The 22,286-nt window shown below is 37.8% G+C and overlaps 1 protein-coding gene across 16 annotated transcripts in view; it reads left to right on the top strand.

The window, feature by feature from the left end:
- tns1b (tensin 1b) overlaps window positions 1-22,286 on the top strand; it is a 265,947-nt gene that overhangs the window by 172,761 nt on the left and 70,900 nt on the right. For 12 of the 16 annotated variants that reach the window (XM_053627378.1, XM_053627392.1, XM_053627380.1 and 9 more), the window contains 2 exons: window positions 6,691-6,729; window positions 20,767-20,808. In XM_053627378.1, the coding sequence (XP_053483353.1) occupies window positions 6,691-6,729; window positions 20,767-20,808 (81 nt within the window). The remainder of the gene's footprint in view (window positions 1-6,690; window positions 6,730-20,766; window positions 20,809-22,286) is intronic. The other 4 variants (XM_053627379.1, XM_053627385.1, XM_053627389.1 and 1 more) reach the window with 1 other exon arrangement.

Here is a 22,286-nt window from a genome sequence, read left to right as displayed (position 1 = left end):
GATTGTTTACCAAACTTTAAAGCCAATAGGTAAAGTTTGAATAAATTCTGACTAAAAATCATACTACAGTACTACTGACAAATGCTTGGCTTTTGCTGTGGGTGGCTCCTACCTCATTAACTATTTTCTGGAATAAAAACAATGTGTTTTTATTAAATCAGTCCTGTCATTAGGGGGAAATACACTCATCTGTAACTAATCATCTATCTTTTATTTATTTATTTATTTATTTATTTATTCGGGAACTGGGTCAAGGAAAAGATGATGAAAGCACAACATATTTTCAAACACCATGTAATCAACCATCCATCCATTTTCTACATCACTTGTCCTGATGCGGATCACGGTGACACCATGTAATCATATAGCTTTAAAAAAAATCTGGGCATCATCCTTTTCTTAACCTAGTTTCATAATAAACAATAGACAGATGAAAAATAATATATTAGTACAAAACACCAATATAATACAAAAAAATTATGCTCTCATAAATTAAAATAATGACTAGAGTGCATCATGTCAGTAAAATGCCCTTTTATTATTTTTCCTTTACCTAAACCAATAAATACCTTTCAGAAACACACTCTGCATTTGTGCTCAAAAATTTTTGGCCAGAACCATTTTAAGAAGGCTCTTGCCTCATGTTTTTCACTGCAGAATATGAGTGGGGTAAACAAGTGGGAGAGGGAGAGGAGGGTTGTACTGTCAGTCAAGAAGGCAGGATTTTGGCTGAGCCTCCATGTCATCCCATGGATATCATTTATTCACAAAAATGTGTTTTTTTATTCCCTTTGGCACTCACTACCTTACCTGTGTTTGTGTGATCTTTCTGTTTTTGGTTATGGAAAGTGGATGTGATTTGGCCTTTAAATATTGGCAAGAGCACCTTTCAGCAATGGCGTGCCAGACGCATGGATTATTTCAGCCTGGATAAACATGAAAGTCTGCTTGGAAAAAAAAGCCTGTGTGTTTATGCAAGTGTGGAGATCTAAGATCTTATTGGCCATGTTTCTATTGTCCGCCATGACTTGACCTCAACAAAGCCTTATTTCCTACAGTACTCATGACTTCAGGGGACAGTGGAGGAAAAAAAACAAGCACATCTATGTTGTACTTGCCTGAACTGGCTGAGGTTGAGATGCTAAACATTTGGAGATAAGACAGCGTTTTTCCCTGGAGAAAGTACGAGAGTAGCTAAAGTGTGCTATACTTTTCTGAGTATAAGTTCTCAATATACCGTGGATCTTGGTTTAATTTAGTTAACATAAGCATGTAAGGAATGCCAAAACATAATTACCCCTTATTATACTACACTCATTTGTACACTCTGATAGCATCAGACATGTGCTTCCACCCTCTTTTTTCCTCACAAAGAAAATACAGAGGCTTTGTTTTGCAGTGCAAGCTAGCCAAGAGGATTACAAAGTTTTGGTGCACAGTTTCCCTTTTCCACCCTTCAAAAAAATCCTGATCCCAGCCAGCTGATTAGTCAACTGACAGACACGGAAAGGAACTACAAATGCAATGCAAAGCAGCTCTTCTTAGTAACATGATTTGTGAATGCTTATACTGTAACAATCAACTAATCGTGTTTTATGTGGAAATATATTGTTTCTTCTGCTGTTGATTGCCTTTGTGATTAATTCTGTTTGATTCCATGAGATTGTTTGAGTTACATAGTTACAAGCAAACAGCATTTCCAGGTGATTTTTGGGTATTGTTATGGGCAAGCTGGGCAATATGGTACTAATTAGAGGCTTAGATTAGAGTATTTAGTGTGGTTTGGAAAATATGTACAAGGGGCTCCACCTTAACACATGCAACTCAGTATGGAAACAGAATTGGAGGGAGGATATTGGAGGAAACATGTCAGCAGTTTTAAGGGAGATCTCAGTTCTCATGAATACTCTGGTTAGCCCTTAAGCCATAGGCACATAATAAAGATAAACGCTTTCAGAGATCTCAGGGGTGCTGTGAGGAACATGAACTAGCTGGCCTACTCCAGTTCAGTGCAGAGGATGAGAGAGAGATGGTGAGATATTTTAGTCTGATAGTGAGAAAATGATTCAGTATGAAAAAAAACCCAATAAATCTCCAGGTTGTTTCTGTCCTTGCAATTGGCTTCTTAGTGACTCAGATAAACCACACTAACCATGAGCTTGTCTTTTCTCCTTGTGTGAGAAAATGTTGACCCTCTCTTTCTCTCACCACAGAATAGTTCTTGGGTGTTTACATAGCTGTGGTTGCCAAGTGATAGGTCTGTGGTTGCCCATTCACCTGTGCCCTTGTTCAGTGGGTTGCTCCTGGGTTCCACATAGACTTGGAACAGCTCTGAGTACTGATGCTGAGGAGGAGCATGGTTTTGTGCTATACTTAGTTGGAATGTAAGAAATGGTCTAGAATCTCTAAAATGCGTGTGGGTGGAACTCACCACTAAATGAATCCACCCATGTCTTGTTTTGATGCAGACTAATGAGTAGGGGTTAAGACATGCATGCTGATCTTTTGGACCGTACAGTATGATAGTGTTCTTTCATTCATCTCATCTTCATCTAACTGCTTTATCATGGGCAGAGTTGTGGCAGATCCAAAATATTGGCCGCGAGGCAGGAATACACCCTGGGTGGGATGCAAGTCCATCACCATGCGTTCACTATGACAGTCTTCTCAGCTCAATAATTGTGTAACTTGATATTTCTAGTGATATTCAGTAGCTATCTTGATGTTTGGAAGCATGTCTACAATCGTAAAGTGTTTGTGCATTAAATAAAAGACACAACAGAAGTTCTGTCATGTCCTAATACATAGATTTACCTTCATTTTATTAGGCAGCCATTTTTTAAATGACTTACAACTTACAAGAGTTGAGCAGTTTAAAGAAAGTGCCAAGGCTCCAACTGTGACACACATGTTCTGGGATTTTTTGTTTAAATCTTGAAAGCACTTGCCCAGAATCTTAATCTGTGAGCCACCACTGGCTCAAGACATGATATCAGTCCCAAGAGCACAGCACATTTCCATATTGTACCCACATCATACCAGTTTAGTTAGGTTATGGACCCAGATAAAGGTTGCATATCAGCTGCCATTTGAGACGACTTTAAAAGGGAGAAAAAAATAGGGCCTTCAATATTCCCTCAATATTCTATATTAGGACCAAGACAAGGTGTTGGAATGACTCAGGTGGAGGAGCTGTCATCACTGTGGACTTGAGGGCAGATCTGATCCAGGTGATGGAATTCAGACTCGGATAGCTCAAATAGGCAAAGGATTGTATGTTAAACACAGTGTCTATTAAATAAGCCAGAGTAAGTGCTGTGCTGGGCTTAGGTTTACCTTTGGCATCGTCACTCTGGGCGACCCCTTAACCCTTGCATGAATTATGAAATCCTGATCAAGGATTTTTCTCTGTGTTTTTTTTAGGCATAAAAAATAATTTTACCTTCATTTTATTCCAGTGGACTGCATGCGTTCAAATGAAGAATTAGTGTCCACTCTAGTGGCTGTTATGCAGTTATTCTATTGAAATCCTTGCAATAGCTAGAAAATGGCTTTTGAAGATCTGTCTCATAAACCCATATCTCATAAACCCATATGTTATTCACAATAGAACATAGAAAACATATCAAATGTTTAAACTGAGAAAATGTACCATTTTAAGGAAAAATTAAGGTAATTTTGAATTTGATGGCCGCAACACGTCTCAAAAGAGTTGGGACAGGGGCAACAAAATGCTGGAGAAGTAAGTATTGCTAAAAGGAAACAGTTGGAGGAATATTTTGCAATTAATTTGGTGATTTGGCAACAGGTCAATAACAGGATTGGGTTTAAAAAGAGTATCTTAGAGAGGCAGAGTCTGTCAGAAGTAAAAATGGGATGGAATCTGGATGGAAGCTTATGTTGCTCTAAAACCTGTATATACCTTTCTGCATTGATGGTGCCTTTCCAGAAGCTGCCCATTCCATAGGCACGAATGCACCCCCATACCATCAGAGATGCAGGCTTTTGAACTGAGCGCTGATAAAAATCCGTATGGTCCCTCTCCTCTTTAGTCCTCTTTAGTATAAAGGATGTGGTGTCCATGGTTTGCAAAAAGAATTTAAAATTTCAATTCGTCTGACCACAGAACAGTTTTCGACTTTGCCTCAGTCCATTTTAAATGAGCTTTGGCCAAGAGAAGTCGGCGGCGTTTCTGGATCATGTTCACATATGGCTTCTTCTTTGCATGATAGAACTTTAACCAGCATTTGTGGATGGCACGATGAACTGTGTTCACAGACAATGAGTTCTAGAAGTGTTTCTGAACCCATGTAGTGATTTCCATTACAGAATCATGCCTGCTTGTAATGCAGTGTCGCCTGAGGGCGTGAAGATCACAGGCATGCAATATTGACTTTCGCCCTTGCCCCTTGCGCACAGAGATTTCTCCAGATTCTCGTAATCTTTTGATGATATTATGTACTGTAGCTGATGAGATATTCATAGTCTTTGAAATTTTATGTTGAGGAATATTAATTTGAAATTGTTCCACAAATTGTAGACACAGTTTGTTGCAGATTGGTGAACCCCTTCCCATCTTTACTTCTGAAAGACTCTGCCTCTCTAAGTTACTCTTTTTTATACCCAACCTTGTTACTGACCTGTAGCCAATTAACCTCCAGCTGTTTCTTTTTAGTAACACTTACTTTTCCAGCCTTTGTTTCCCCCGTCCCAACTTTTTTGAGGCTTGATGCGGCCATCAAATTAAAAATTAACTTAATTTTTTCTTAAAATGGTACAATTACTCAGTTTAAACATTTGATATATTTTCTATGTTCTCTTGTGAATAACATATGGGTTTATGAGATTTGAAAATTGGAATTGGGGTTGTAGGTTACTGAAGATAAATAAATGAATGAATGTATCATGGTGGTTCCATTGTGGGATTAGATTTGATGATGTTTGTTATACTTATAAATCAGGACTTGTGGAGAAAGATAAGCTAGAGGAAAGATTGAAGGAGATATAATAATGTAGTTTTTCTACCCTATAAAGGTATGTAGGTTATTGAATAGGTTGAAAGTGAGATTATATTTAAGGCATGAGCGTATAAATTGCAGAGTAATTATAAACACCTAAAGTTTGTATGTAATGAAGGTGAGTGATGACAGGAAATGAGAGGTACATAACCTGGGCACAATATGTCCAAAAAAAAAAAAAAGGAAAAGACACTTCCTATACAAAAGTTTATACTTTACACTTTCCTCAGTGTTTTGTCACATTGCATGTCTAATGCTGAAACCAAAATAAAAAGTACCCTTCTTTTTCATTTACTATTGTTCATATTTGTTCTAACCATTGTGTTTATGGTTCATTTAGATATTCTGAAACCGTGCAGAGCTAGAGATTGATAGTGTTTATGTATTTCACACACACACCCACATCCTCAGCTGAAATAACATGTTTCGGTAGGAAATATTTTCACTCCTCATTCTCAGCCTGTTTCTCCTGGAGCCACTTATGTTCAAAACATCCTGTTGGTGTTCTAAAATGAAAGAACACCCAATCCTGTCTTAATAATGGTTTAAATAATGTAGCTGTCAAAGTGGAATTTTAAACAACTGCAGCTTCTTTGGACCCATTTTGCAGAATAATCCAATTTCACTCCACTTCTTCTTTGTCCAGCAAATAAAAACAGACTGATATGAATAATCTTCATCTAGCATGGTTGTTTTTCAATGTATCCAATTAAGACTTTGGAGGAGAACGGGGTAGTTTGTTTACGTTCTTTGTCCTCAGGTGATACCTGATCCTAGATCAGAGGTACATACCTAAGAAAACAGATCTCATATAATCAGAACGTGGTGCATGTGAGATCTTGATTTATCTTATTGATACTGCACCCAAGAGGGCTGTCAAATAATCACAGAGAATTTAACCTTAAAGCCAGGCAGTTAAAATATGTATGTTTATATGAGTATACACTTTTTATAGAGATCTCCCGGAGTATCCTTAAAGAGAGCTCTTATCTGCTTTATATATTCATTGCATATATGAGTGAACTTGTTGGAATGTGCAAGTGCGTGGATGGGATTACATAAGCACTATTCAACCCAGGCTGCTTTTGTTTACCTTCTTTGTCCTGCGTTGTAACGTCGGTCCTTGAGTGATGTGAATAGCGGAAACAGGAATGGCAGGGAGCTGACACTGTGCATCCTGTTTGGGCCCGTCTTCATATCCAGATCTGTTACCATATAGTTCATCTTAATGTTCTAATTACAGCCAAGCTCTTCTCTATCCTGATTATGGAGCACAATGGTCATTTGTTCATTGGAGGCACACAGACTGGTGATGATATTATCCAGAGCACTAATCTTATTACAGTCAGCAGATCATGAGCTCCTGCAAACACAAATCGCCTTAAAACATCACTGACTTCCCAATCTCCTTTGCAAAATAGCGAAGGACGGAATATTTGGAATCTTTTTTTTTTCTTTGGATGATTGTGGATTGGATTGTAGTATATTTTAGATAAATATACCTCCTGTCCAGTGCGCATAACAATCTTTTACACTATATGAGAGTTAGAATGAGAATCTCAGTCTCATGTTTCATGTCGCTGTTTTCAAATTTACAGAAGTATGGGTTGTCTCATTTGTTAAGTATACTGCCAATATTTTAACACTTTTTTTTCCCCTCATTATATTTCAGGTTTCAACCTCCTGTGTTCCCACTGCTAACTATGAACTGGTAAGAATACCTCTGTTATCAATGCAGCATATTTTTCTAATTATTATTTTCTAGGATATGTTTGTAAGAGGAATGTACTCAGTAAATCACATAGATAAAAAGGATTACCTGTTTTGGAAATTAGTAAGAAATGATCCACATTCATATTCACAGATGGATTTGAGAAGTCAAATCCAAAAGACAAGCCCAGATAAGCCTGTTAGGATAACAAAGAATAAACAATATCTTAGAGATCTTTCCCTTTTTTGGTTGAAAGTGTGTATTTAGAGTATTAAAAGGCTTTTTTTTTCTCCACTGCTTGGACACCTCTGGCAACATTATTTTTTATTTCTGGCAACAGTCCTTGGTGAACATGACCTTTTCTGCACTTTCAATAAATTTTAGGTTGTTCTCTGGCTTCACAGAATTAATGATGTTTTCACATAAATCAAATTTATATCGTTTTCCCAACGTCAAAAAGATATGTGCCTTTTTATTTGTACCATTTTCAGTTCATTGAAGGTGTTTTGAACAAAGCTGATCACTGGTATGCAGGCCAGACGTCTACCTGCCCAAAGGAGCAGTTCCCTCAGGCACCAAATGCAGACATTCAAACCATTTATAACCATTTAAACAGAAGTTAGGCAATGTTTTAAAATCACTAGTGAGGAGAAGAGAACAAATGTGTACTTGTGAAAACCTGACTCTACTGATGTTTGAAAATAAGCATGATTCCGGCCAAATTTTCTAATGTAATACTTGGACCTGCTGGCAGAGTGTAAGAGCTGAATTTATATTAATGCAGATCAATGCAGTTAAGACTTGACTTAACATGAGCACTTGAAATCAGCATGTCAGATATCAGATGTAGATCATTTCAGGGACTATATGCAATCTGTTATTTTATTGGAATTTTACTACAACAATTCTTCTACTACTGCTTTTTCGGTCTTCTCTGTGTCAGTGTATGTTACAGAATATACAAATGTTCAGTTATCCTTTGATTTAAAAACATGAGGCATGGGAGTCATTCTGTGGGGCTTGAATTTACAAAATCAACAACATTCAGAACACTAAGAGATACCCCAGTAGTTCCTTGTCTGTAGAAAAATACCTGTTCTGGATCAGGAGCTTCCAAGGAACTACAGTCACAGGTTCCACTGGTGGAAAAATGTCTTAGGACTAACAGCTAGGACTGAAATTGGTGTCCTATTGTAGCGCTTAGTATATTTTCTAAAGAAATGGTCAGCACCTTAAGTCCAACAATTGCAGCAACATTTATGCAGGGAAAGTTATGTCGTCAGAGATGGGTTACACATCTGCTTAAATCAGTTATCTCTTTCACTTTCTCTGAGGTTTCCAGATTGAACAGATAGGTTCTTCAGTAGTATCTAAACCACTGCCTTTTTTCTTTTTCTTTCTTTCTTTCCTTTTTTTTTTTTTTTTTTAAATGCAAGCACTTACCTTTAATCCTGGAAAAACATCAAGGATAAAATATGTGAACTGAAGAGATAATGGCTTTTTCCCCTTTGCTGTCAAATGTAATATGATTTAAAATAAAAGCAAGGGAACATTTAAAATGAAAACTAAAAATATTAGACTTATATGAATGAGAAGATGGCAAGCACTGTAATAATTGATTAATTTAAGAGTCCAGTTTATTGCCAATATATTGCTTCAAGAATAGTCCTAGTTGTAAACATTATATTAATCCTTGCAAATGTGATTCATATAACAGTATGGATTCTACCCTTAATATTTGGCAGCAGTTGATCTGGCCAATCCTAAGATTTTAAATTCTAGGTTTTATGTTGTCTTCTTATAATTAAATATGTGCAGAGATTTAATGTAGCCACAAGATACCTAACCGGGAGTGATGAAATTGGAATGTGTGCTGGAATGTAGGCTATTTTTTAATAATACTACAGTCTTTAATTAGCTGTCTTTGAGTAATGGAAATGTTGTGTCAATTTGATGACCTTTCCTGTAAAGAAAACATGTCCATGATATGAAGGATAAGGTGGCCAAGCTTACACTGCTACACTGATAGCTCACTTTTAATATGCGTGGTGCATAAAAATCCAGTTCTTGAGGAAAGTTGTATCTCCAATTAAAATGCTGTCTCCTCTGTGTGGGAAAAAAAGAAAAAAAAAACATTTACTGTTACTTTTAATTAATTAGTTATAAAATATTATTAATTAATTCAGAATCGTGCGTAATTGAGACACACCTTTTTTGAGCAAACTCTAGTCCAGGTGTGCAATTCTCAGGTAACTTCTGTTTAGCGCTTAAGACTTTAGTCTTTAGTTTAGTCTGAGGTTTGAATACCGATATTTCAGTAATTTCAGTATTAAATCCTCACTATGTGCGCTTAACTCTGAGCATGACCCAATATTCCTATAAAATGATACAATATGAGTGGAATCAGAAGGGTAAGGGCAGCATTGCTGGCTGCCCTTGACTCCTTCTTTGGTGAATTCCTGAGTGCTGAGGGGATGGATGAGTTCTGTGCCGCATGGGGCTGCAATTTATGCACACCTAAACACACATTTAGTCAGAATTCTTTGAATCAAAAAGTAAACACCAGTTTCAGTTTAATTGGGAAAATTCAGACATGAGTAGCAGAGACTTGGCTATATCTGAAGAGTTATGATGCTTATGTTACTGCTGGTGTTGTGTTTGTTGTCAGCACTCGACCAGGAGTACGTTTAGGCTGTGCTGTGGTGCATTCTGGCACGCTCACACTGCCAGGATGCATTCCACAGACGTGCTCTCATGTTGGCCAGCTCTTCATCTTACAAGCCAGGACGTTGCACTTGCCCACAGAGATACAGGGAAAGAGAAAGAGACAGAGATATGGAGATGGAGCGAGGGCTTTGAGGAATACCGTTTATCTAGAATCTGTTTTTTTCAAATGGCATACATCAGCATCACCCATGTAAACTTTCATGCTTATGGGTTGTAGATACTGCATTAAAACACTGGCATTACAACACATAAAACCTTACCGAACACCAGAGCCAGCACATTGTTTTCTGTTGACTTGCTTTCTAAAGATGGGCAAGATCTTTCAATTAGGAAAATGTTTATAGCCTCACATACTGGCATGCTGTGCCCAGTTACATTTTGTGTACAAGACCGAGCCAAACAGCTCCTTATGATGACTTATTTTTTATCTCAAAGTCATTTGCGTGTCCTTGTGCACATTATTACTTCAGGCTGACATTGCCAAAGAGGTACACATACACAAATGTGGGTTTCACTACACTCCACTTACTTCATGTTTTATGCGTCCTTGTATTTTCCACCAACACTGCTGAGATTCAGTATCTTATGCATACATATACATATTAGAGAAATAGATAGCTCATGATGTCATTCCATATACAGTTACATGAAACCACTTAGACAGAATATAAATAAATTCCCATTAAAATACAGATATATTAAAATGTTTCCTGCACCAAAGCTCAATCAACATTTCATGCTTGTCTGTGTAAAGTTTCATTGTTATTTTTTTCCATTACTTTAAAAGTTATGCCACTGATGTTAGCTACAGAAGTTAGTTAACTACAATAACTTTGCTAGATTACATGTATTTGACAAAGTTAACTCAAGTTAACTTAACTCGACTGACTCAGTCGTATTGAGTCTTAACAGTTAACTTTTGGAGCCAAACCAAATGCATTAACATTTATAATACTGCAAGCCACTATATTTATAGATGCAAATGTACAACATTGGCCGTGGATGGTGATTAAAAATAATCAATCAATCAATCAATCAGTCATCATCATCATCATCATCATTATTATTACAATATAAAAATAATTACATGTGCTTGTACATGCATAGCAGCTCTGCTACCATTGGTGTGTGAATGGGTGAATGACAAACAGTGTTTTGGGTAGTTCCTAGTGTTTACTAAGGCGAAGCAAGCTTGATCAGAGCATGGATACACATATATAACACTGACAGCAGTCACAATTGCTGTTAGTCAGCTTTTTTGTTCAGACCACCCAAAACACTGTTCAAAGCGCTTTGTAGAACTGCTAAGGTTAAAAAAGGTGCTATATAAGTGCTTACCATTTACCATTTAACAGGTCTCCCAAAGGTATGTATGGCTATAATACAGCCAAATATGTGCCCCATTCTAACTCGCACGCATAGGCAAATGCAGACCCACACACACGTACTTGCACAATGCTTTGCTCCTGAATCATTCGAGTGTGCTGTTGGCCATAATAGGCCAGAAGAGAGCGAAACACATTCCACAAGCTTAGTGACAGTAAACAGGCCAGCGTCTCTCCTCGATGGTCCACTAGAGTGTATATATGTGTGTGTGTGTGTGTGTGTGTGTGTGTGTGTGTGTTTAAAGCTCAGATCCTGGAGAGAGTCTCTCTCTCTCACACACACACTGTATATGGCACATATTGGAGAGTCCACTGTGATGTCCAGCCTCTGTTGGGAGAATCAACATGAGGTCAGAGGGCAATTCCATTTGCTGGTTCTCACAGCGGCTGATTCTTCAGCTGGATGGAGGAATTCTTTCCATTGAGCTCTCATGAGACATGCAAACTGCCCTGTTTACATGCTAGAAAGATGCTTTGTCTGCCTGCTTTCACCTGCCCTCATTTAAACACTGTTGGGCATCAATTATTAAAACCACATATTCAGATTCTTTATATAATTTTTATTACTGAAAACAGCATGTCACATGAATTTAGACAAATATTACTTGAGTTAAAATGTAACCGATTGTCTTTGTGGGAGCACCATGAGTGAAAAAGAAACATCATACCTGAAACGAAAAAAAAAAAAGTTCTAATGTGCTAAGACAAAATTTGTTACCATTCAGGTCCATCATATTAAATGTGGATGAACAAAATGATAGACAATCTCACACTCCCAGTCCACTTTATTAGGAACACCTGTACACCTGCACATTCATGCAGTTAATCAACTAATCAACCAATCACGTGGCAGTAGTGTAATGCAAAAAAATAAAATCATGAAGATACAGGTCAAGAGCTTCAGTTAATGTCAACCATCAGAATGAAGAAAAAGTGTGATCTCTGTGTCTTTAACTGTGACATGGATGTTGGCACCAGAAGGGCTGGTTTGAATATTTCAGAAACTTCTGATCTCTTGGGATTTTCACATACAACAGTCTCTAGAGTTACACAGAATAGTGTGAAAAACAACAAACATTGTTCTGTAGGTGGAAACGCCTTGTTGATAGGAGAGGTCAGTGGAAAATGGCCACATTGGTTCGAGCTGCCAGGAAGGATATAGTAACTCAGTCACTCTATACCACCGTGGCACAGCACACCAAACCTTGAGGTGGATGGGCTACAACTGAAGAAGACCACATCAGGTTCCACTCCTGTCAGCCAAGAACAAGAATCTGAGGCTATCATGTGCACACACACTCACCCACACTGGACAGTTGAAGGCTGGGAAAAGACCAGGTGATTTTTTTCCTAATCTTCAACTGTGGTTGAGCCTGCGCTCATGTTTTATGCATGCTGAGATGCTTTTCCGCTCACCACAATTGTAAAGAGTGATTGACTATGTCCGAAATCATGTACTGTGATAATATGTACTGCATTCGATTCAGTACCTACTGCTTGACCATTGGTACAGTATGTAATGATCAGTATATGTGTGTAGTATAAATACAATCCGGACATACTACAGCCACCATGTTGGCATTGTCATATGACCTATGACATCATCAAAAACTTAAAGAGCATATTAGAGCCAGATTAGAGCACCTGCACAGCAGCAGTTTTTTTTTTTTGTTGTTTAAACCTTCAGTAGGGGGCAGTAGTAGCTCAGTGGTTAAGACATTGAACTCCTGATTGGAAGACCATGAGTTCAAATCCCAGCACTACCAACCTGCCACTGCTGGGCACTTGAGCAAAGCCCTTAACCCTCAACTGCTCAGTTGTATAAAAGGAGATAAAATGTAAGTCGCTCTGGATAAGGGTGTCTGCCAAATGCCATAAATGTATAAATGTAAGTACGGTTTAACCACAAGGAAAAAAGCGCCAACGCACTGCCTTCCACCATTTTTGATTCTGACAGCTCTTCCGTGCCAGTCCCATTGCCTTATGGGATAGCACAGTTTCCATTAACTCCATACTGCAGAATCTCAGCGGAAGCAGTAGGTCATCCGGGTATTTCTTGCCTACTGTTTTATGAATACTAAGAATTCAGGCATACTTCTTTGGCGTACTGCTTCTCGCCTAGGGTAGTAGGGATATTCGGACACAGCTAATCAGGATAATGATTTATATTAAATTACAGTAATGGTCTCAGTTTGGAGGTGATTTAATTCTTATATTTTTCTAAAACCAACTTTAAATTGTCCATAAGTGTGGATGCTATACCTAAAAAGGTTAAGCAGGTGATTCACTATTAAAACTTAAAAATCTGACCACCTGTTGCTGATATAAGTGCAATATTCAATAATATTTCCTATAACACTAACTTGCTCTCTTATTCTTGTTGTCCTTAGAGGAGACCAAGGGGAGACTAGCCGATGTCCTTTTTTATTTATTAAATGTTCCAGTTTCAGCTGTGCTGGCCTGAGCCATGTGTAAATCACACTGCTAGCAGATAAGTAGAATAACATATCCTTTTTAGGCGTTCAGTGTGGGACACTTTTACAGGAAACTCATGCTGGCCAGATCAAGCAGCTGTCTGCCTTCTCATCCAGCTCGTGTACACAGGTTTCAGATAATCCCATGTTCTGGATGATTACAAGGGTTTTTTTTGGTGATGATACACAATGTACCCCACCTCCAACCTCTTCTGATAAACTGTTTTGGCATGCTAGAAAGAATAAAAAAAAAAGGACATGTGTACTCCCCAGTAGGAGACACTGGACTACATAAAGAGTTTGAGTTCTCCCACATCCTTCTGCTTTTAGCTTGTTTTGTATTTTGAGTCCTGCAGATTGGATCGGCTTTAAAAATAAGTTTGTGTGACTAAATGCATACTCACTCTGGAAAAAGAAAAGGCTTTTTTTCTCTCCCTCTAATCATTCATCAGACATGTATAGCTATATTCATAGAGTTCTGTGGTTTGATGAATTTTCACTGGAACATAAATTCATGCTTAACTGCTATTCACATGAAAGTTATTCAAATATGTATCTGTTTCCTACACTACAGAGAAAAAAAGAGTATATGCAACATGGACTGTTGAAACGTCTGGTTTAAAATAAAACCAAAAGTAACTGTAATAAAATGTTTTATACCACAGCACTGTTGGATTCTGATTTTTCAGAAGGTGTGTGTGGTTTTTTTTTTCTTTTCTTTTTTTTTTTAAATAATAGCAGCTCTGAGCATAATTACTGACTGTAATTCAAATCTCACGTTTACTATAGTAACAATAAAAGTAATATAATAACAGATAGGGACTTGTACAGTAGACATTCCACATATTCTAAGTCTGGCGAAAAACAAATTAAGAACATGTTGTTATTTAACACGTAAAAATGCGTACTTGGTAATATGGTCACTAGTGTCAGTGCTTTGTAACAATCAAAGGAAAATCTGTAAATTTAAGTTTTCCACCATAGGATAGTCATGAGAATGGAGGACAAGCTACGATTTTTGCAGAACACTGTAGAAATAAATAAATGTTTTAGGAAACCTATGTGACAGGGAAAACAAAGAAACCAAATAAAGACAGTATATTTTGAGATTGTGGGCCACGTCAGGAGGAAGGGAGTCAGAGAAACCCCAGCACACACCCAGAATTTCCTCTTCGCAATGCTAAACAGAGCTGACCAAATGTGATGGAGAATCTGAATGTGGATCCCATTATAATGAGGCATTCTGAGATTATCCTATTTAAAGTAATATGCATGATCCAGAGTATGTATTAATGCTGCACATCTTAGCACTGTATGCAAATACAATGCATACAGAGTACAAAACTTTTTTTTTTTTTTTGTATTTTTAAATTTACCAAATCCTGATATAAATGTAAAATACACATAAAAATTTCTGGTTAAAGGCTGCATAAAAAATTTAAGAAATAAATGTGTAATATGTAAGGAACATTACATGAAGTACTGTTATAATAAAATAATCAACAGTGGTGTGGTGTTATGGAGATTATGAAGCCCAGCACAATCTGGAGTTATTGTCCCACACTGGCATTGATTATTTTTCAGTAATAGCACACATAGATGTTCTTTTATTACTTATATATACACCACAGCATTTTGACAAAGCTAACAATCCTTTACTTAACCCTTTCATACATAGTGGTCACTACAGTAGACAGCTATTCAAAAGCCATTTTCTGGATATTGCAAGGAATTCAGTAGAATAACTGCATAACAGCCACTAGAGTGGACACTAATTCATCGTTTGAACGCATGCAGTCCACTGGAGTGGACAATTCAACAACTTTTTGAAAAATGTATGTAAAAGAGAAATGAAGATAAAATATTTTTTTATGCCTAAAGAAGTGTAAAAACACACAGAGAAAGAAATTCACTGATCATGACTTCATAATTCATGCATGAAAGGGTTAATAAAGGATGAAATAGTGTTTTTTTCCATTTATAATTAAATTTAATGTTGTGGAATGTCTACAAAACAAGTTAGTTCCTGTTATCACTTATGTTATAGCAGCTATACACAGTCACTCCATTACCAGAGTGTCTTTTTCTCTCTTTCTTGAAGATGGCACACACTCTTTTATACTGAATGGGCTGTGGACTGCACAAAACAAACTTTCCCATGGTTTTCAAATGAGCACTGCTGTCTTATTTTTAGCTCTGGGCCATTTTAAAGGAGGCTCCGTTCATTGTTTTTGTTCCCTCCATTTAGAAAACTCCTTGTACCTTTTATTTTTTTCCTTCTTCTACCATATGCTCTGAAGTGGGCTATAATTTGAGTCCCTAGAATCACTTACAGAAGTGGTAAACCCATGTGATAAGTACAGAGCCACATTAGAGGCTCAGTGCCTGTACACTCTAATACTCTCGTGGAGGTAAAACGATGGGTTGAAGAATGGCACTGCAGTCTCTTTCAAGCTGGGCACCATGTGTCTTAGCTGTGGTTTATGCTGAATTGCAGGTGAAAGTGCAGCATGGAAGAAGCAGTGGCTTACAACAACCACCCAGACAGTCATTGTGCAACAGCATGATAGAACAAACTGTCTGGAAATGTAAGTTCAGCTTGAAGATTGACTAATGTCTAATGAGAGTAATCAGAGGTAGACAGTCAAAAGGCCACATACAGTCCACTTGATTCAAACCCTGGTGCCTCTTCTCCTTGGTGTGATTTGTTTTGCCTGGTTAAAACTTGGATATGGACCAAAACAACCGTTCTGAGAGTGTCTTGATCTAGTTCCAAGTGAGTGGATCATCTAGTGAGTGAGGTGATCTTGGTCTAGTTCCAAGCATACTTTAGTGTGACCTGACCTCAACCCGACTGAACACCTTTGGGATGAATTGGAACGCTGACCTCACTAATGTTCTTGTGGCTGAATGAACACAAATCCCCACAGCCACTCTCCAAAATCTAGTGGAAACCTTCCCAAAAGAGTGGAAGTTATTATAACAGCAAAAGGGGACTAAATCTGGAATGTGATGTTCAGCAAAGACATACGGGTGTGATTGGACTGGTGTCCACATACTTTTGGCCATATAGTGTATTGTGAGTTGCGAGCCACATTTTTGTAGCTGCAAGCTGTTTAACAGATACATGAAGCACAAACTGAGCCATAAACAGAGCTGTAGCCCTGTAGAAATGCAAGGTGTTCTGGATATTTGGACCACTGAAAAAAAGAGAAAATAATTGTGATACAATATGATACAGACAAGAAATCAAATCAAATCATTTATTTAGCACCGGCTCCATGTTCTCCATGCTCTGGTGATTTTTCTGATTTTTAGCCACACTCTGCAGAGGTTTGTTTACTATATTAACATCACTGTATCTGACCAATTAAAGAGTTAATGAGTACATTTTCAGCCTTAACCAAACCAAAGCAAAACACAAACAAAAACAATCAATTTTGGACAAACAAATGAATAGGTGTAAAAAGCACCCAGAAATCATTTTTAAACCATTTCCAAAACAAAACCAAACCAAACCATGGTTGGTTGTGTCTTTTTGTATGTTATGGAAAATGATTAAATGGCTGCTGGTTAAATGTTAAAGAAATGAATACTTGGTGTGATCAGAAGAAACAGTGAGGAATTGCATTGTATAGTGATTTTCACAACAGACTTTTTTCCACACAGAAGTGCAGAAATCTGCATTTAAGAAAACCTCCCTGATACAGCAGAAGGAAGAAAACCTGAGAGAAACCAGACTCAAAGGGGAACCTATCCTCTTCTGAATGACACCAAATAGGGAAATACTGATAAGTACATACATAAAGTATATGTATGTATGTAATACACTGATATAATAGAATACACTGTATGTGTATTATTTACAGTGTTACATCCCAGCCAAGGCTAAGGCCATAGCAGAATGGTTAAATGAAGAAAAGGTTTTATGGATTGTTGGGATGTATAACTGATACTATAGTAGAGGAAAAAAAGAATTGGAATATATCGTACACCAACGAGCACAACTGAGTTTTTACCTATGAAACAAAGCTCCAAGCTAACTGCAAGACACCAGTAGCTAACTTCACTACACAAGCACAACACAAAAAAAACACAAAACAGACACACTTACCACTCTCCCTTGGTATACAAAACACACACACACACACACACACATATATGTATATATACCCAATCCCCAAACAAAACCCAGTGATACTATATCTACAAGGATCTAGTAACTGAAGTCAAAAGGGATGAGCAAATATCAAGGTGCAAAACAAGCATAGGGTTCACTAGCTATCAGTACCAGGTAACATGATAATGAGCATTCAGCTAACAGGGTGAATGTGCCGAAGACTTAAATAGTTTTGCAGTAAAAACATCATAGGGGAATAATGAGGTGTAGAGAAATCTGGAACGTGTTTCTGCTGCCCATTCCAGGTTAGGCCCTTTGAGTTTAAATCCAAATACAGACACAGATATAGACACAGATAGCGGCAATGCGTTACACCCCTACAACATAAATAACAAAGAGAGAAAGAGCATTAAATAAAAAGACACTGAATACAACGCATCACACGATACATCTTCCGGTAAGAGTGAATCTAGCACTGCAATACATTTTAACCTCTAGAGAACATTGAGAAAATACAACTAAAGCTGAATATATCGAAAAGATACAGAATGTTCAGTATGAGTATCTTGCAATTAGCTATTCTGTAATGAGAATGTTATAAATATTGAAAAACAATAGTGAGAGAAGAAGAAGGTAAGCAAACATGTAGAGAGTGAGCAGAATGAAGGAGAGAGGGGTTTATGAGAAGTTGGCAGTGTGGAGTGCTCAGGCAGTGTGAGAAAAGGGTGTGGAAGACCCTCGGCACCACAGTCATCAAGCACATGACCTCACACCTCATTGCAGCTAGCCTGTTCCTCAGGCTCATACCACAGAGTTGGAGACTAACTGCCAGACTTGTTTCAGAGGAACAAAGCCTCGAAATCTGGCTTATCGACAAATCCACACTGTGTTTTTGTTGCTGGTTGGATCGTATGTTATGCAACTCTTCTCAGGAGTCAAAGAAAATGTTCCAAATGAAAACCTTCTTATGTGAGAAGTACCCACTGCTGGAAAAAACTTGGCTACTTAACTTGGCTAACTTGGTTTATAGGTTTGTAAATGATTGATGTGACTTAAAGACTCAAACACATTTTAGCATATTTTTCAAACAGGTTTGCATGGTGATGCAGAGTGTAGTGTTGCAAACTCACATCTCCATGATTCGATCCTTAGCTTGGGTTACTGTTTGTGTGGAGTTTCACATGTTCTCCCTGTGTTCGTGTAGGTTTTCTCCAGATTGTCCGATTTCCTCTCACTGTCCATTGCTATGCTAAATTGTCCCTAGGGGTGAATGAGTGTGTAAATGTGTGTGCACATGTGATAGACTCGTGTCTCATCCAGGGTGTATTCCCATCTCATGTAAATACCTTTTGCTGCGGTCCATGGTGTGGAGACAACTCTGTGTTTCATGCATCATATGGGGCAAGGGTGTCCAATCTTAACCTCAGTGGGCTGATGTGGGTGTAGGTTTTCATTCCAATCAAGCAGGAGCCCCATCTGATTCCAACTGTTTACTCAGTTGATCTTGCTTTTTTAGCAGACATATGTTTGGCTTCTGTTGGTTGGAAGGAACACCTGCACCCACACTGGCCCTTTCTGGATAAGAATGGTCATCCCTGGGCTAGGGTTATAGTAGGCATTGGTCAGGTCCAGCACCACCCCTAAGGACTATCTCACCTTATGCCTAGTATTCCCAGAATACTCTTCAGATCCACTGTGACCCCGACCAGGATAAAGTACTTACTGAAGTTGTATAAAGTAATTCCGCAAACTGCATTAACAGTATTCTGTGCTATTCAGTGATCTATCAATTAGTGCTGTTTCTGTAGTTTTAACAAGAATATTAGCCAACAAACTCATGCATCTATGATTCATTTGTTCCTGACAGCTGGCTGGTCTGGGGGCTGTGATTTACAGTAACTCTAGAAGTTCATTATGAAGTGATTACTACTGAGCACACTACATTTAGGATTACTACATTTAACATTTCATGCTGTTAGAGGTGCAGTACTAGTGTTTTCCAAGAGATTATATTTCTCACACACAGAGACAGACAGGCAAAGTCTCTTGTGGAGCTGAGATTTGATGATTCACATTACATCAGTGACCACTCAGCCGTCGGGTGGCTCAGGTTTTGACTGAAGTAAAGCTGTTGTGAATTTCCTTAAAATCCGAGTCACAGCGGTTCTTCTATTATGTTCATATGCAGTTCACCTCTGTGATATGTATTCTACTTCACCCTCCCATCTCTTCAGGTTCAACAGTAGTTTAAGGAACTACAGTTACCCAATAAGAAAACAGAAGTATAGGTCATAACTATTACTTTCTTGGCTCTGTTTGGTGCTATTAAAACATTTGCCTCCAGATGCACGTTCTCTTGAACAGGCATGGTTTTCTTACACAGGTATAACTCTTTAGATAGACTGAGTTGCGTTGGCTGATGACATCATGGATCTAAGGGGTTGTAACTAGCCATAAATGAACACTTTGCTCTGGGCCAACTCCTCTGCTGAAGTCTTGGTTGCACTTCTGTATATGGTGCTGCTGTAGCCCTGGTCAGACATTCTCTGTTGTTCTCTCATTGACTAATGATGAAGCTATGTAGCCTTGTCTAAATATTTGCCCAGGTTGTTTATCGATGCTCCTACACACTGAGCCCAGCCCAAGTCTGTCTGCCTTTCTGTGTAGTTTTCTGGAAGGGACCTCCGGTGCATCAGACTTAATGTGCATACACACTTACACTCACAAAACCTCATCACCTATGCTGCAATATCACAAGAATTAAACAGTTTATACTTTTTATCATTGAAAAACTTCATTTTGAAAACCATAGTTGCACTAATGAATATATCATTGTATCTCAATGGACTCGGGTCATAAAGACCAGAGGGAGAAAGCAATTTTTTATTTATTTAATGTAACTCAGTTTTCTTCTGTATAACATTTAAAAATAAGCATAAGCAACTTTACAGAAATCTGGATGTAGATTTAGCTCCCTAATGAGTAAGCCAGATGCGACAGTGGCAAGCATGAAAAATAAAGGAGAGAAAAAAAACTTTGAGAGTAGAAATCATTCTTCCTCATGACATCTGTTTAGAAAAGGCTATATAATAGTAATATATAGTAGTACAAATTGGTAATTCCCTGTTGATGCATGTACCACCTTCCTGTTTACAGCTGGAAAGGCTGATCTTTATGGTTTCTCCTGAAGGGCAATGAACTGAAGCTGTGCTATGCCAAGGTGCTGGCACAGAGAATCACCTGCAGGCTTTTTCCACAGTTTGCCTCTTAGCTGCTTTCTTCAATCAACTTACCATTTTTTCTCACACTCTTTTTTTCATATCCTTTTCAGGCTCCCAGCAACGACATCCCACTAAAACATGTAGAAACAATGGTAAGCACTTTTTAAAGCAATATTGGCCTTTGTAAAAGTATATTTGTAAAATTTTATATTTTAATATACAGTATAGAGAGTTTTAAGCATTTTGTGTTTTAACTGTTTTATATCTTTTATATCTGTTGTAATCTGCTCTACTTGATTTCTGTGAAATCAATGTTGCTCTAAATATTACTGGTTTATAGCATGTAAATATTTAGCTCTAACACTGAAACTGTTGCTATGTAGTTGCTGTGCTATAAACCTCACAAGTCTAAAAGTCATGCAGAAATAAACCACAAATTATTGGTTACATTAGCTAAAGTCAGCCTCACAAAGAGCACGATGGATGCAGGCTGGTTTGGAGCATGCCAGTTAAAACACCTCATGTGTTTAAAGCAGGCTAAGGGAAAAGCTCCAGTGTTAACATCATGCCATAGTTGGAGCATGTGAACATGACGCCAACAAACCAATACCCTTATGACTGCCTCCCTTCTTCCTGCTCTGTCCCCTAATATGCAGCCAAAAATCACTTGTGCTTGCCTGACCACAGCTGAAGATGACTAACCATACAGATTTGGCATTAATATAAATGAACTACAGACATTTCGATGTACAGTTACATATGTGAGTGTAGTTTCAGATTGTCAATGAAAAGACAGGAGCACTCATACTCAGTCATGGCTGTTCACAGCTGATGTTCACAGATGTTCACAGCTGCTCTGGAGATTCTGATAAACACAATTAAAGCCTGCTTTGTTGTTTGGTTGTTGTTTTTTTCTTTCTTTTTTTGGTCATGTCAATCCATTTTCAGATTTGTTGGCTAGAATCCACCTGTAACATGTGTAATCTTAAACTGTAGTGATAAAAAAAAAAAAATCTCAAAATTCAACCAAAAAATGTTTGCTGTTTTTGTCGACTTGTATTATCTGAAGCTTAGCGACTTTGAATAAGGCTTAAGCTCTGCACAATTGAAAAGCTTCTTTCTTGATATATGTCACTGTGATATACATATACTGTATACATGTATATTTCCTTTATAAACCTTATCACACTATTTAGGACCTTCTTTTTTTTTTGCATCTTTTTTTTAAATATATATATTCAGAATCAAATCTCTCAGTTTGTAGATGAACTGAATTCATGAAATTTTACATGCTTATTCCTATGCTTAATAGGAATCCCTAATTGCTGCTGTGACACCCTAATTTCTCTATATGGGGATTAATAAAGTATTATCTTATCTTATCTTATCTAATTAGAAGAAAGCATTATGGAGAAATTTGCCAAAATGAATTCCCAATTTATTTATTTATTTTTCTTTTTACATTTTCTCCTAACGCCTTAGCAGACCTTACTGCAAATTCTCACAAAACAGTAAGGTCTCCCCTATTTGCTCCCTATTGAATGCCAGCTACCAATCCATTAGGGTGAAGGCTATCATGTACTTTCTCCAAGACACATGAAGCCAGCCAGCACTCAGAGAAAAGCATTAC

This window comes from Ictalurus furcatus, chromosome 6 (assembly GCF_023375685.1).
Source record: "Ictalurus furcatus strain D&B chromosome 6, Billie_1.0, whole genome shotgun sequence".
Classification (NCBI taxonomy): Eukaryota; Metazoa; Chordata; class Actinopteri; order Siluriformes; family Ictaluridae; genus Ictalurus; species Ictalurus furcatus.
Note: the sequence above shows the minus strand (reverse complement) of the source record. Positions and strands in the feature narration are given on the sequence as shown.